This window comes from Ruditapes philippinarum, unplaced genomic scaffold (assembly GCF_026571515.1).
Source record: "Ruditapes philippinarum isolate M1 unplaced genomic scaffold, ASM2657151v2 ctg1944_1_1_1_1, whole genome shotgun sequence".
In the NCBI taxonomy this organism is placed as follows: Eukaryota; Metazoa; Mollusca; class Bivalvia; order Venerida; family Veneridae; genus Ruditapes; species Ruditapes philippinarum.
Window position 1 is genome coordinate 47,532 of NW_026856005.1, and position 17,956 is coordinate 65,487.

The 17,956-nt window shown below is 33.3% G+C and overlaps 2 protein-coding genes across 2 annotated transcripts in view; both read left to right on the forward strand.

Annotated features, from left to right (window-relative positions):
- Positions 1-17,956, forward strand: part of LOC132745095 (uncharacterized) — a 46,624-nt gene that overhangs the window by 12,976 nt on the left and 15,692 nt on the right. The window lies entirely within an intron of this gene.
- On the forward strand, positions 4,849-8,032 carry LOC132745094 (uncharacterized). The gene is made up of 2 exons (XM_060733919.1): positions 4,849-5,221; positions 6,171-8,032. Exon 2 carries the CDS (start codon positions 6,339-6,341, stop codon positions 7,914-7,916), a length of 1,578 nt encoding a protein of 525 aa, XP_060589902.1. The 5' UTR covers positions 4,849-5,221; positions 6,171-6,338; the 3' UTR covers positions 7,917-8,032.

The window sequence follows — 17,956 nt, forward strand, 5'->3', positions numbered from 1 at the left end:
ACAGTACGTATGACGTCACACGCACTAGTAGCTGCACTTGAAATTTTAAAAATGAGCGATTATTACATACTATTTCACGTTAAAAGTACATCGAGCTCGCTTTGAGGCTTTGCCTTTTTCATATTATATAACAGTGCTTTTTTTCCATTGATTCAGATAGGGAAAAACAAAACTGATATATTACAGTTGGATTATTTTACTACTGTTATATATATATCAAGTAGTTATGTTTACAGAGGTTGGAATGGGACGAGTGTTTCACATAGATTAATAGCGAGCTCGACGAGCTGGCCCGAAGGGTTTGCTCGCAAAGCGAGCTTTACGGTAACGCGAGTACCTGCTAAGTGATGGTTTTGAAAACTTTCGTCCAAAGTACCGAATTGGACACATCGCAACCTTTCGAATTTAAAGATAACGATAAAAACTGAGGAATTCTGACTGAAAACGGATGTGTAGACTGGTAACCCGCGCACGTCTATGGGAACCATAATTGGACAGGGAACCAGAATAACGGAAGCTGTGCATAAAAATGAAAATCGAAGGCGCCATTTTGTTTGAAATCTGATAAAATAAAAACAATTTTTTGTCGAATTTTATTGTTGTGAAAACTATCTAGAATGAAGAAAATGGTCTAACTAAGAAAATGAATCCGAACACCAATATTCTTTTATTCAGTCGTTAACGCTGTACAGACGTTTAAAGTATTGTTTACGTACGTCACAAAGTAGCGCCAACAGCACGTGCAAAACAAACAAATCAAGTACGCTATTTTAATGTCGCAAACGTTTTAAGTTTTACATTTATTTCACTTTAAATAATCTTTATTTCGCTTGAAAAAAATTATAGAGTGAAATAAAATAAACAAAGTTTTATCAACGTTTCAAAACTCGTTAGTCATTTTCACGACAGGGGCGGAGCCATATTTAACACAGTACGTGTGACGTCACACGCACTCGTTAACTGCATTTGAAATAAAAATGAGCGATTATTTTATACTATTTCACGTAAAAAGTACATCGAGCTCGCTTTGAGGCTTTGCCTTTTTCATATTAGCGAGCTCGACGAGCCGGCCCGAAGGGCCTGCTCGCAAAGCGAGCTTTACGGTAACGCGAGTACCTGCTAAGTGATGGTTTTGAAAAACTTTCGTCCAATAGAGTACGAAATTGGACACATCGCAACCTTTCGAATTTAAAGATAACGATAAAAACTGAGGAATTCTGACTGAAAACGGATGTGTAGACTGGTCACCCGCGCACGTCTATGGAACCATAATTGGACAGGGAACCAGAATAACGGAAGCTGTGTTAAAAAATGAAAATCGAAGGCGCCATTTTGTTTTGAAATCGGATAAATAAAAACAATTTTTTGTCGAATTTTGTTGTGAAAACTATCTAGAATGAAAGAAAATGGTCTAACTAAGAATGAATCCGAACATCAATTTCTTTTATTCAGTCGTTAACGCTGTACAGACGTTTAAAGTATTGTTTACGTGACGTCACAATGTAGCGCCAAACAGCACGTGCAAAACAAACAAATCAAGTACGCTATTTTAATGTCGCAAACGTTTTAAGTTTTACATTTATTTCACTTTAAATAATCTTTATTTCGCTTGAAAAATTATAGAGTGAAATAAAATAAACAAAGTTTTATCAACGTTTTCAAAACTCGTTATTCATTTCACGACAGGGGCGGAGCCATATTTAACAGAGTACGTGTGACGTCACACGCACTCGTTACTGCATTTGAAATAAAATTGAGCGATTATTTGAATTTATTTCATACTATTTCACGTAAAAAGTACATCGAGCTCGCTTTGAGGCTTTGCCTTTTTATATATTCAGCTGGCATGGGCTCATTTTTTAGAGTTTACATTTGAATCAAAAGGGAAAGGGCACAATATAGCAATTATAGACGCTGCGTGCACGTGGCGTCTAACAGAAATGCATCCGTCTATTTAGCAATGAGGAAAATTTTAGTCTTGATTTTGTGTATTATTATTATTTATTTTTTTAACAATTCAAATTTTTTAATAAAAATAGCTTTTCTGATGTACAACATGTCACCGAGCTTTAAGGAATTAAAATAAACGTTTAACTGAAGTGATGGTGCCATAATTTAATATCACATTCTTTTTATCATTATTTCATTTTATTTACATAATGAATAACGTGTTAATGAACCAGTCTATATTCTAATGACGGGAACCAAATTCATACAGGGAACAAGGGGTATGACTAAAATACGCAACGGAGATTTTTGGCGCAACGGGCGCAACTGAAATATTTTTTGCAAGTCAAAACAGTCAAAACGTGTGCTTATACGTAAAATAATTGATATTTAAGTAATAAAACAGGCTGAGTGTAAAAAATTAATTTGTATTAAAATGTATCACAAATATTTGCGATAGGTTATTTTGAAGCATTCTGTGACGACTGTTCTCTTTTGCCTAGATATTTTATTATATTTAGGCAAATATGAAATCTTGTGTTTAATCAAGTAGTTTAATCTTTTATAAAGAAGTAAACATTACGTAAATAAGAATTGATTGTGTTTAACAATTTATTCATAACTATTATTTGAAATTACAGATATAAATTTTGCTATTTGTAAAAAAACAGAACAGTTCGTCCTCAAAATCGTTCGATCATAATACAATTCGCATCAATATCTAAATGGACATATTTCCGGTCCAACGGAGATATTTTTTCTTTACACTGTCTTTGTCTTGAATTTATTTTAAGTAAACCAATCATTTCATTTGTACTTCTTATTAAATTTATTTTGCTTCGACCAGACCTTTCAATCTTTGTCGCGACAACGAGCACATAACAAGAACATGGAGACTAATTTGATTAGTGCTTCGGATATTCCACTGTAATAGAGAACAATTGTCAAGACTGACTTTGGGATCATCTGTGACTGTTCACTTCATTTAGCGGCGTCTTTGATGTGCAGCATCAATATTTAACTTGTTTTTTTTATTTGTTTTTTTTTTTATCTTTGTTTCAAAAATATGAAATTGCGATAATGAAACTTGTTAGTTACGGGGATATATCTCACTGGCTTGGGTGACATCTCTTTATGTGCTGCAAAAAAATCGCATCGGACTAACGGTGTGGACATTTTTTTAGCAGAAACATCCCTAAATGTCGCCCCAGCCAGTGTAAGATTCATGTAAGGAACTCATTTCATATACTTTGGAAATAATCTATTTCATAGTAAAAACCAAAACAAAGTATCTACTCTTTTCACATTTATTCGTTAATTTATATATAGACCAAAATCACATCAGTGTTTCTGTCGAAAAGTGAAAACATAAACATTGACTTTGACACTACCTATTATTCATAATCGCTTTTACATATTTGATACATGTATATATTTTTACAAGCGATTTGAACTTTAATGATTGAATATAAAAAGTCGGACCTAATCGTTCGATTTCTATTGCTTTTTGCGTTATCATCCGAAGCAATTATACTACGCATGAGGATTTTTAAAAGTCCACCTTAATCCTTTTTAATAATTTTTTATCCCCCTCATGCCGAGTGCTTGTATCACCATATGAATAAAGATATCCTTTAACCCTGCTTAGCATAAGCATGTGAGTGAATTTTTTTCAATTCATTCAAATTTATAAAAGTGACTGAGTATAATATCGGAGGCACTAAATGAGTTCATGATTGATTGAACGACTTGGTGGTCATCATTTTAATTTTGTTTAAATTGCGTGTAATGTAATGGTCAAGTAGCAAGTTTACTGGAGTGCTTAAACTATTTTGGCATTCATTGCCTACATCAGGCATAATTTTAGTGACAATTTCAGCCAAATTACAGGTTGTTTTTCATGGACTCGCGCGTCATATGCCATGAAATAGTCTTTTGAGCGTAGTGCAAGTGTTATGTATGCGGAATGCACGGATACTTGAGCTGCTATATTAAATTATGTCAGGTATGTATATATCTATAAAATTGATTTGTTTTCATTAATATTTTACATGCAGACGATATCTATTAGTAATGATGGATTAAAACCTAACGTAGATGAAATGGTACATGTACTTAAATAAGGTGTCAGCCTCTCAATCCAAGGATATTTGATTCGAGACAAACTCGGCCACGACCTAGCACATCAGGACCCGGTTGTTCAAAACATTGGTTAGTGTTAACCAGTGGTTAAATTCATTATCCACTGGTTAAATTTTGTCTGTTGGATAAATTCTGTTGCTCAAAACTTATCCAATGGATAAAATGTGTTATCCAGTGGTTAACTTTAACCAGTCCTATGACCACCGGATAATGCTTTGAGCATAATAGTTTTGAGCAGCAGAATTTATCCAACAGACAAAATTTAACCAGCGGATAATGAATTTAAACACTGGTTAACACTAACCAATGTTTTGAACAACCGGATTTAGATAATGCCCTTAACCAGTGGTTAGTCAAAAAATGAAACTCAACATGACTCCCCAGTTTCATCGTCAAGGTTGTTATTTTAACGTTCATTCGCAGTTTTCTCCACGAGAGTGCAAAACCAAAAAAATAACGACATATTTAACTTTTTCGCATCTTTGTGTTTGCACACTTTCGTGGCGAAAAAATGAAACTCAACATGACTCCCCAGTTTCATCGTCAAGGTTGTTATTTTAACGTTCATTCGCAGTTTTCTCCACGAGAGTGCAAAAACTAAAAGTCACGACATATTTAACTTTTTCGCATCTTTGTGTTTGCGCACTTTCGTGGCGAAAAAAAAATGAAACTCAACATGACTCCCCAGTTACATCGTCAAGGTTGTTATTTTAACGTTCATTCGCAGTTTTCTCCACGAGAGTGCAAAAACTTAAAGTCACAACATATTTAACTTTTTCGCATCTTTGTGTTTGCGCACTTTCGTGGCGAAAAAATGAAACTCAACATGACGTTAATCATCCACGTAGAAAAAATGGTGTAAGGCATTTCCAATTTTATTTAAGTTACAGAATGAAATATCATGCAAAGCTTTGGAGGCAATTTTTATCATTATGGAATCAAATAAACTAAGATTAACTTAAACTTAGAACTATTTAAATAGCCTAAACAAGGGGTATTATTATCTATGTAATACTATTTATTCATTCCAGATCTCGGTAACCATTCAAGACGCAAATGGTTCTCATGGAGGGTTTTGATTGGCTTATTTCTACTAGGCGTATGTTTACTTGCAATTAGATCATTTTTTAGAGTGAGTATGGGTTTTATAAATATTTCAAACTTTTTAATAAAACGCCTTTTTACTTCAATCCATACCATTTTGCTTCAGCTTAAACCTTTTTAAGTCAGTTTACATTTGTTTTACTTCCAACTTGAAACTCACATCTTTTACTTCAAACTGACACCATTTTACTTTAAACTCACATCTTTTACTTCAAACTTATACCATATCTATCGCCGTATATAGCTATAATCGAATACAGCTCACCGTAAGCAGTACTGTGTACTACAAGATGCCGTATAGTGCCGTATATGGTTCACACCAAACAATTTAAAAGATGCGGCATATCGCCGAATATTTAGTATAGCTAACACCGGGATAAAGATTATATTAACACCACTATCACTACCATCCCCACTATTACTACTACATGTTCTTCTTCTGCTAACGCTAATAACAATAAAAGATCAATATTAAACATATAAGCCTCTGTAATAGCAACCAACTATACTACATTTATACGTTTAGACAAAATACTTTTCTCGAAAGTGGATATTGATACATGTAGCAACGTAAACGGCTACGTTGTCAGCTACTGAAAACAGCTCATCATAAGCTGTATACGTTTTCAATTAGCGTAAAAAGATTACATACGGCGTAATCTGTAAACGACGTATTACTGCACAAACAATATGAACAGCATGTCAATGAATCAATAAATTTATTCATTCATTCATTCATTTATTCAAAAATCATTTACTTAATTAATTTCAGTTATACATTCACTCATTCATTCGTCCATCAACCAACACTTCCTTACTTTCTTCCTTCGTTCCTCTATTCTTTCCTTCCTTCTGTCCTTCCTTCCTAATTTCAGTTAATCATTCATGGATGCATGATTTATTAATTCATTTTTTCCTTTTAAATATATCTTCCATTATTGCATTGATATTTCATATACACTTTGATTTCTTTGCAGGATATTTCCGAAGATAATGATCATCTTTCTAGTCAACTTCCTACAATAAATGAAATAGAAAAAATACCGCATTTAGAAAGCGATGTATCTAGGCAGGCAATAGCATTGGCTAAACTCATTCGTAGTGCCAAAAAACATGCAAGAGGATCAAAAACTTTAGATTATTTAATGCAGGCGTCTGACACAATGGACGCTTTACTGACACACATGAATATGGACCCAAAAAGTGTGTACCAAAGATCGTTAAAAACACCAACAAGTGTTTGCCCCGAACAATTCAAAGACGGACATGCTGGTTGGCCTTTATACCATACTGGGTTTGATAAAGTAGACTGTAGTTATTGGCAACCTTTATCGAGTCTAATAACTATCATAAAGAGCATCAAAAGTGATGATAGAAAACTTAGTGAAAACTTTGAAGAAGCTAAAACATTTATTTCGTCTGTCTCTGAAACCTTTGAAAATGTTAATGTAATGATTGCCGTGAGTTCAACCGTATTATCAAATCAAATCAAGCAATCGTTTAAAAAGTTGAAAGTAATATCATATGAAGGTGAGTCTGAAGGTATTGGATTAAACAAGATTATATCATCAGTAAATACACCATATCTGCTCATTGCAAGAAATGTCGAGTTTATGACAAATGACTCCAGATTAGTGAGACTCATAGCGGCCAAAGAAAGCTTAGATGTTGCATATGTTGGGGCATCATTCCGATATAGAAATGGTCATTGGAGGAAAGGTTGTTATCAAAGTGTTTATAGAAACTTTACATTAAAATATAAGGAGGGGTATGACGAGTCCTTTCAGGGATGTATGTATTGTGACTATTCAAAAGGCCCATTTTTGACATCGACTAAATATATAAAAAGAAATTCATTTAAAGATTTGAATGAAGACGAAGGCTTGTTCGAGGATTGGTTCTTAAGAGTTTATCAAAAAGGTGAGGAAGGAATAGTTTGTCCTGATTCCATGTTTGACACAACTCCCCGTCCGGTGTCAAGTGAAAGTTGGAATTTGTTTCTTGATATTTGGAACTTATTTCAAATACGAATACCTGGTGGCATCACAGTCAGGAAAAGGTGTGGAAACAAGAAAAGCTCATCTTCCTCATCTAAAGCTATGTCACTTTGCAAGTATTTAGACACAACAGAAGCAGTTAAAGTTGCAATGAGATCATGCGAGGAAGTAGGTATGATTTGCGAGCTTCAGGAAGGAACTATGTTAGGTGCTGTAAAAATGGAGAAGACACTTCCTTGGGATGTTGACTTTGACATTAGATTTATAACAAATAATTGCTCATTATGTAAGAAACTTGCAGACAAGTTTAAAAACAATGGTATGTCTTATGGAGATTTTGTCACACCGTGTTGCACTAAGGTCCTTATACTAGGTGAAGCTAATTACGTAGGTGTTGGCTATAAAAGGGCCGGTGGTGACATAACTTGGCATCCTACTCTTGACTCTGAAATATACTCTAAAATGGGTTTAAAGCCAACGAAGATCTTTTTCGATGGTGAATGGTTAAACGTACCTAGGAACCCTGGATTTGTTTTGAGAAATAGATACGGACTAGAACTGTTTCAACATGCGGAACATTGGAGATTTACTGATGGTAACAAAGGAAATAGTAGATTAACGTATAAAGTGTTCAGGTTTTCATCTTGTAGTACTCCTGGAAGACATGAATGTTTAGATAGATATAATCCTGATGGAAATATTCAGTTTAAGGGTTTGTTACCCTAATGTATATTATGCCATAGTCAGTGCACGACCTCCGCATGACTTTTGCTTTATATTAGTACATTTATGCCAAACAAGAAATAACAACTTCGGAGTTCAATAAATACAAATAGTGGTCAAAAATGCCTTTGTGTATAATTCATTTCCTTTTTGCAGTTTTATTTGGTGTTTGAAAACGTTTTTTGTCTTTTTTATCATTTGACTGATCATTATTGTGTCACCTCTATAGAGAAGCGGCGACATATAGGGATCACTCCTCCGTTGTCTGTCTGTCGGTCCATCCGTCCGATCGTCACAAAACTTGTCCGGACCACTCCTCGGAAACTTCTGGTGCAAGTTCATCCAAACTGTACAGGAATTATCAGTGCTAAGTCTAGTTGTGCATATTTGAAAGTTCAAAGGTTTTTGATAGAGTTATGGCCCTTTAATGATTCGTATTTTCAATTTTGTCCAGACTACTCTTATACCACACTAATGCAATGTCAATGTATCTTTACAGGATTGATTGGTAGCGCAAGTACTTGCGCATAATGCACGAGTTCTCCGCTTGAATGTTTTTGGCTGAGTTATTAATCATTGAATACAAGTGTGTGTGTTTTTTTTCCCAGCTAAACAGAAGCTTGTTCACCTATTAATGCAATTTAATCAAAACTTTACAGGAATGATCAGTACTAAGTCTAGATTGTATATCATTGACATTTTCAGGTTCAATGTTTTTTGTCAGAGTTATGGCCCTTAAATGTTTTCTTAGTCCTCTCATACCAGATATACAATTTCAATGAAACTTTACAGAATTGAATGGTAGGTCAAGAACTTGCGCATAGTACACGAGTTTTTCGCTTGAATGATTTTTGGCTGAGTTATTGCCCTTGGATAATTTTTTTTTCGGACTATTTCTCTTACACTACTCAACTTGATAAAATTCGACTTGAAGATAGTATGTTTGTGTAATTTTGAACATTTTTAATTATAATTGTTAATTTGCAAGACATGGGCATTTTCCTGTTGATCGAAATGCTGATATTCCTTCTAAAATTGATTCTTATTTTGATCCTATTATTTTTGTATCTGCTTTGTTATTCGTTGTTTTTATCACGAAATAGAGTTATTCTTTGCAAATCAGCATTTTCTTACATTTTGTTTATGTACCATTCATAATTCAAGCAAAATATGATATCGTGCGCGCGAGTTAATTATCTCGTTCGCTTTACATAGTAACTTGTGCCCACGACATAGTATCTAGTGTGCACGACTCAGTTATGGAAGCCTTGGAGGGTCACTTCTGAGTTTCGACTAATAGATTTATTTTACTATTTTCTTATGACTTTTGATTTATGACTTTTGATTTATGACTTTTGATTTATGACTTTTGATTTTTGACTTATGGATTTTATTTCCCACGTGCTTGCCATTATAATCATAATTTCCAAGGAAAATATGGTAGAATATGACAACGATTCAGACGAGGTAAGTTCATTTACCTAAGTTTCCTGGAGACTTATTTAAAAGACAAAATATGTGGGCTCATATGCCAGAACAGAATGTTATTCTTATATAAGCCTTTTAAATTGATTAAGAAAAGAAAATACTTTGCTTGCATTGCATTGTATTGGGTATCCACTTTTTATTTTGATTTTCGGAACAGGGATATATAATCTCAAATTGACATACAGCGTATGAATCAAACGCTTTATTTTTATATGGGTTCCAGTTTTAAATCTAAACCAGTCTCGCATTGTTGTTTGCTGCAGTTACAATCGGTTTTTAGCCGTAGTTCATTCTTCGTCCATCTAATAAAGACCAAATTATAGGCCTTATTTTGACAAAGAAATTTGTGGTTAATATATAAGAAAGTTCATGAAACATGTTTTTTCAAAAACAATAAATCATACAGCTTTGAAACTTCACACACTTGTTTAGAACACGCTCTAAGTTAGAAATCTCTGAATTGCATTGTTATCAAATTATGCCCCTTTTTCGATTTTGAATTCATGTTTTAGAATTTTCATGAAAAATGGTTTCTCAAACACTATTTTAGCGATTCCTTTGAAATTAAGTGTTGACATCTAATATCAATTACCAAGTTTCGTATGAGTGGCGCACAATTTGACATACTTATGCCGATTTTTAAAGCTAAAATATTTTGTCAGATGGTTTATGAAATATGGTCCCATAAACCAGTTATGATATAGTATTAAAACTTTATTCACTTCTTCAGTATCAATAACTTAGGTCACATACAAAGTAAAAAGTACATGTTATTTGTATATAAACTTTTGTATACAGTTATGTATTAAGGGATTTTTTTTTGTATTTCATTTTGTACATATATGTATTTCATTTCAATAGAGATAACACATTCATTTACTGTTTTCAGTTTAAATTCTAGTAAAGCTACCTGTAGGAATTAAGGACGTGCTGTCGAGTGGTTTCAATTACAAAGCAGTTGCAAGAGCATCAGCAATACATATTTGTCAAGTTTTCGGAGCCAGTTTAGAAGACTAAGAGGTTTCATGACAAAACAGCGTTCGTTCCGAGTAGAAATCAGTACAGTTTAGCAAATGCAAAATGTCAAAACTCTAGTGATTTGGTTTTCTTCGTTATTGTCTATGGAAAGATTCAGACATTTTTGGAATACGAGCGTTACCTTTTCACACTTGTTTCAGACACTCGATAAGTTTCAAGTTTTAACCCCACCACTTATTGTACCAGTTATTGTGGACGCTGTATTGGAAACACGCAATGTCACGTCCCGCCACGTTTATTTTATACTGTCCATACCTCCAATATGGTACAAAACTTGTATCGATATACAGGTCATGGTGAGACAGAGAAAAGTGTGAAAAATCATGAATTCATAATTCTGGCTTTCATAATTTTCAGTATTTGCCCATTGTAAATTTTAAAACTTAAAAGAAAGGTATCGAAATCAAACTTTGAATGTTCATATAGCTTGGCGAGGCAGAAAGAAACATACTTCTTGCTATCATAGCTACATTTTAGAAAGTCCTCTTTGTTGTTGATATTTTTCTTCTTTTTTTTTTCATACTTAGATTTTGTTAAACTCATAATTATCTCAAAAACTGTTGGAGGCATCAACTTGAAAATTACTTACAGATATATCTCGGCGAGACAGAGTGCATTGTGTTGTTAACAAAACTTTTGATTATTATATTTAATCGTTCTTCTAAGTTAAACATTCCCTTTTTCGACATGCTGTGGATTGGGGGTATGCTCATTACGAAAGACTATGATATTTCCATCACATATAAAGTCGGTTATTCTTCGAAAAAAAAACGAACTTGTGGACGTTATTTAATATATGCATTATACAATGTATACAGTTTCTTAAAGTTAACTAGGAAATTTTTAGCTAGAGACTGTTATTGTTTTTTTTAAAATCTTGACTTCAATAATAGTACAGTCACTCTAGCGTTGCTAGTTTACCTAATTTATCTTATGTTTTCAAAAGCTTCGTTAGATCACTCATGATTTTCTTAGATTTTCATCAGTAACGTATCAACGATGTGTTGTTTTGTAGAAATATTGCATGTATATATGTCGTCTGTGATGTAAATACTTGATGTTTTTGTTGATGGCAGTGTTTATTTTTGGCTGTCCTTAGTGTTAGCTTTTAAGTAAGGCATGCGTGCTATTTTAGAAAAAAAAATGCTTACCTCTGTATTTCTTATCTCTGTTTTTAAATTAAATATAATGAAGCTCAAATTCAGTTTGTTTTGCCTATCTAATACATTTGTTTTCTTATAAGACAACAATTTTGTTAAACAAAATAAAGCACGGTTGTAGAATAAAAAAATGTTTGTTGTTATCTGTTTAAACGCATATATTCCAAACAATAATTGATAGCTTTGCCAACCTGTCACGGTCAAGACCGTGAGGTAAAAACCTTTGGTAGTGTGGTTTCTCGGTAGAGGTATATTTAGGTAGTCTGTTGAGGGAGTTGGCTGGTTCCACACAGTTAACATCTATAGTGATTGCTATTCTACTTCTCTACTTTGCTCATTTCAACCTCTTACTTATAATTTTAATAGAACACTATCTCTACATAGATAAATAAATTCTCTGTAACATTTAAATACTGTTTATTCCGGTGGGAAATTGCAAGTCTATTTTGGTTATAACAAAGTTACAATAACACAATAATAAATTGTCAACAAATGAGGAAAATGTCTTTTTATCATTCAGGACCAGATTTAATATGATAATGTAAATAAGTACAAGTTGAAGTAGAAATCATCAAGAGTTTTCAAGTTATATTTGTGTCAAACCCGTTTTCTAAATTTTATTATATACCTCTAAATTTTCTTCCAACGGATAGAAAATTCCATATTATGTTAGTGACAAATACGGAACCATATATGGAAATGCCGGATTATTTTTGACATTGGTTCCGATCTTAGCTGTGTCTTACGTAGCATTAGGAAACGGGAACCAAAATTATAAGAGGTGTCGCCGGTTTTGCATAAATTACGTATTCATCCGTCAGTCATAAATTTATTTTTTATTTTCTGAAATTTCTTATAGAAGTGCAGTTTAATGAAAATCATTTTTACTAAAAACGAAAAGATATATTATAAAAGTAAAATTATGTTGTAGTAGCTTTCTGAGGCTATGCATTTTTCTACTTGCAACATTGGAAAATTGATATCGGTCTCGCGAGATATCAATTTTCCACCGCTGCTTGTAGCAATATACAAAGCCTTAAAAAGCTACTACTACATAATATTCCGTACATATATCTCCTTTATTTTAATGTATTATAATGCCTAACGCTTGTACCCTCTTTAATAGTCAACGCGGAAAAAATAGCGTACCAGTCAACAGTGACTAACTTCAGCAAGGAATTAAATAATCTATTTCAAGGTGTAAAATGTTAATAAAAAATTGTAATAAAGCTACACATCTAGAAAATAGCTAAGAACTGTTTATACTGAATAAAAAATTCGTAATTTATCAAGAATAGTTTATTCACTTTAATACTTAATGCTGCAGACGGCACTTATAAATGAATGTCCCGAATTAAAACTTCTATACATATGATTTCACATTAACAATTGATGTTGATTCTTCACGTAAAAAACGATCAACTATGATAAAAACATATGAATGTAATAATTCTAATGCAAAAATGAGGCTGGTGGCTAAATGTACTTGTAAACATCATATGACTTCAACACCACTCTAGCTGATGTGCTCCCTTGCGTTTGGTGATTGTATCACAAATTTGCTTATTTTGCATTAATCTAAAATCAAGTAAAACTAATGTGTTATACCAAGGCAAAGAGTAACAGCAAATGGCAAAAGTTATAAGTCAAAAGATAAAAGTCATAAGTAAAAAAGCGATAAATTATAAGTGAAAAGTCATAAGGCAAAAATCTAAAGAAAAAACACGAGAAAATAAGTCAGCATTTATTACAAAGATCAATTACTATTTTTGAAATAACAATCATATATATTCCTTTTAAATACCATAATACATCCTATAAAGTATGGTTCCTATTTGTTGCAATGAATAAGACGTTTGAATATAATTACACATACTTGAAATTACACGTATAACTTATGTCACGGTACGAATCTATTCAGTAGATGATGTGCAATCTCGGTCGGGACAGAGCTAGCCCTGTAAGGGGTTCCGGGTTCGAATCCCCGGCATGACTGCAAATCTTTCTCCCCCTGTGACATTTGGCATAGTGGAAAGTGTCCCTGCCAGACACGCGGGAGACCGAGGTTCTATTTCTAGTCGGGCAGCCGTTTTGTAACCAGGGCTTGATAGAACAATGAAACAATTAATACAACCAGAAGTCGATTCATATAGTGCAGTTAATCTCGTTATACGTATGCTAAAAATGAAAAAGAAATACTGCAAGTATTTTACGTAAAAAGTTATAAAATTGCACATACATATATTGTGATGTAAAAACTTTACAAATTAATATTTACAGGCTGTTGAGTTGGAAATCTTTTAAAAGGACTTAACTTGTACAATAAATGTGTTTAGATTTTGATTTTTTAAATAACTTAAGGAAGATTCCCACTACACGTACGCTTTTCGTAAAAAAAAACTGTTTAAGAAATGACCCGTTAAGGTATGACCATCCTAATGCATTACTCCATTTCAAGAGTATTTACATTAGTTGCATGAAATCAGAGGGTTGTGGGTTCGAAACCCATAGGAGCCATCTTTTTTTTTCTTCATTTTTCTTTTGACAGTATTTTTGTAATTTTCTAGCTATATTAAGATGGAAAATATGCTCGTTTTCTATATTTATAATTTTTTACAGATATTCATTGCCTAATTAATGCTAAAAATCTAAGAGCATTTCAATTATAACATTTTCAATGCTTTATATATTACAAACTAGCCGGTAAAAGCCGTCCATATTTTACAGAATAAATCAATATACTTCTAGAAAGATTTTAGCAAACTTTGATACGAAGCCCTTTGACTAAATGTTATTTTAGTGATTTTTTTAAATTTAGAATGATATGATAAAAAAATGTTCAAGATTGGTGGGGTAGAGAAACATTTCCATGCATATTTCTATCGTGTCGAGAATAGTCGTGCATTTAACATACATAGTTTATTACTAGAATATATAACTATTTGCAACTATTTAACAAACAACACTTGCAAAACGTGTTTAAATGAGATTTCACGGATATTTTTTTTAGACTTTCAATACATGTATTTCTTTTAAAAAGCCTTTTTAATATATATGTTCTGAGTCATAATAATGCCTACAACTCCAAAATTTTGCTTTAATTTTGCATACAGGAGTCCTTAAGTATACCACTAAACAATGTTGTCAATTTTACAATGCCTTATAGTGCAAATTAACGTGGTCTTATAATTAAATGATAATTTACAAATATATTGTAATTTGCTCAATATTTACAAACCAAAATCTTAAAACAACCATATTATGAAGTGAAATCATAGACTATCGTCTTTATGATTTTAAAACATTATGTTTGAAACTTAACCTATAGTAACTGCTAGTATATATCAATAACACGGAAAAAAAATCAGTATTAGTCGTTTCAAAGCTATTTATATTAAATCTATTCTCAAAATTAAATCTTTTAACTCGGTACACAGTTGTATTGCTGAATCACGTCCAATGGCATCTGTAGATCTGGCCTTACAGAAGGGGTGCTAATTCTATGAATTCTCACATTGATCTTCTAGGGCGTGAAAACAGTGTTCTTTGCAAATATATACGTCTCTCAAGTTAACAGCATTGCCGAAGTCGTGAGTTTCACACAGACCTGGTACAAAAAACAGTGTGTCAGGTTTACCACAAATAACAGAAGAACTTTTTTGTTGCCTTATTTCATGTGCAATCCGGTCTAACTCGGTTTGTATGAGGTCCATGAAGCAAAATTTTAAGTTCTCACATTGTATCGATCCATATCATTAAATACACAAGTACCGCGTAAGTCTTGAAAAAAAATCCACCAATGGAATACCACTTTTTCTTGTAATGTACATCCACCACTTCTCAATGCGTTGGTTAGATGTGCTTTTTCCAGCTACAAGGCTTCGAGTACCAAACTATCTGATCATTAGAGTCGGTGTCTGAAGTATTGCTACTATAGTAAAAGCAATGCAGTTTTCCGTACGCAACATCACAACCTAGTAAATGGGTGAGGGGCTTGATAATGTTCATTAAAGGTGTCTAAAAGGATCTTGCAATAAGGTGTGGGGCGTTACTTGAGTCCAAAACCTCTAACCATGTTATTTTTCTACTATACTCATTCACAGCACCATGGATATAAAATCCTTATGAAACCGTTCATATGTCATGGCGTAGATTTCCGCATCCGGATCAAGCACTCTCTTTATTTCCATGACGTCGTCTCCCTTGACGTACATGTGGTAATCCAGCATTAACCTACGCCATATTGTACGGTATTCTATGAGTTGTCCATTTGTTTGTATTTCTCTGTTTATAACATCAGACACAGTCTCAAAAAGAGTACATATTCCATTACGCCGTTTTAAATTTAAGCGTTTAAAAAGTCTATTCACTGTACTAAATGACGTCGTAATGCCATGCTGTATCAGAAAGTACTCTATTATCAGCAGAGTTTTGTTTGTTATAGATGTTGAGGGTAGCAAGGTAGCTTTGGTAATGCTGAACAGTATAATATGATGAAGACATAGATCAACATCAAGGTTTTCATCCTCGTTACCTTTTGTCCAGTAGTTGTGTCTGAAAGAAGAGTTTATCTTTTATCTAAATGTTTATACATTCATATTATATAAAATGGGTAAATCTCTTAGCTCCGTTTTTTAAAGATTGATAGGTGCGAAAAAAAAAATATTTTAAATGCTAGTAGGATATTTTGTTCTAACTGGTTCTATATCAACGTTTATTCTGTTAAAAATATACAACAAAATTAGACATTTATGCTAAATGCAAATGGTGCTCGATTACAATTTTAAGTTAACTTTGTACTTGTGTGTATGAACATAGCACTTGCCGTTATTTACTGATTCCGTGTTAGCTCAAATAAAATGCTGAATTGCGATACATGTTTAATACTCGTGCACCATGCCATTTTAAGACGTAAAACTTGTATTCCCTGTCTACTTGTAAAACAGTTATTTGTTTGTTACTCATGGACAGATTTTGTGATGAGGACAAACACGTATAAGCACTAATATAATGAACATATTTAGAACATAGAAGATTGTACAAAATACACAGTCACACTTGTGGAAAAGTCTGTGATATGTTACCACTATGGGATTATATGAAATAATATTAAATTTTCACTCCTAAACACATCCTCTCCTCCATGACAAATCTGAATGAAATTACATGTTGTATTTAAAACGTTTAAAAACATACCTGAAATCAAAGTTGCTGCTCTCAGCTTCTAGAGCACGTGTAAAATGGGATAGCCAAAAGTCATAAGACGTAAGTCACAAATCAAAAGTCAAAAGTCGAAAGTCAAAAATAAAATATCCGTAAGTCGAAACTAAAAAGTGACCCTCCAAGGCTTCCATACTCAGTAGCTCCTGGCCATTACTTAGAAACTCGTGGCCACGACATAGATTCTCATACACGCGAGATTAGAATCCCTCCAAATATGTAGGAGATATGCTCTGGACAAAATTTCTATATTTTTTCATAGAGATCTATACAGTACGGATAGAGCATTAGTGCCAGGTGTATGTTTTTTTTATTAACTCGAAATTTCGAGTTACTAAACTCGAAATTTTCGAGTTTTAGTCAACTCGTAATTTCGAGTAACTTATCACGAAATTTCGAGTTAGTAACTTCGAAATTTTGACTTACTAACTCGAAATTTCGACTTTTTTAACATTTCAAGAATGGCCAAAGTTATTAGTTAGATGTATAAGATATAGTAGGGGACTGCTGTTGAACGATGGAGATGGACAAACGGGTGCCTGGACTTAAACTATTGAAATTTAACTTAAACTTAGTAATGGCATGTGAACACCCGACTTAAAAAATACAAGGCTTCCTTCAATTTGTACGTTCAGGCGTTTTCTTCAGACCTTGTATTGTATCAACCACCTGTTTGGAACATATCTTTCACTAATCAACTTCTTCCCCCCCACCCCCCTAAAAAAAAAACCCATCCTAACCCCCTTTACCCCCGGGGGAATCTGAGGAAAGTTCGCGCCTGGCCCAAAATAATTTAAAAGGGGTGTGCTGAGGGCCCCCCTTCCCCCCCTTTTCAACACCTCGCTCCGACCTGAAATTATTTTTTGTAAAAATCGGATTTTCCCTTTTATTTTATTCCCCCCCATATATATAAAACAAGTATTTACTTTTTTTCAACTTTTTTTTCAACAATAGAATCAAAGTATTATAAATAATGAATAATGTTAAAAAAACCCTTATTATATCAAAAAACCCCTGGGCCCCCGACCCAAATGGCCCTATTACACCCCATTTAAAACTATTAAACACCCTACTCATAATGCCAACAGTTAACAATAGCCCGTGGGGTTTTGGATCTTGTTGTTTCTCCACATGATT

Coding starts and splice junctions, on each gene's coding strand:
- LOC132745094 (XM_060733919.1), top strand. CDS start 6,339: ATGCAGGCGTCTGACACAATGGACGCTTTACTGACACACATGAATATG.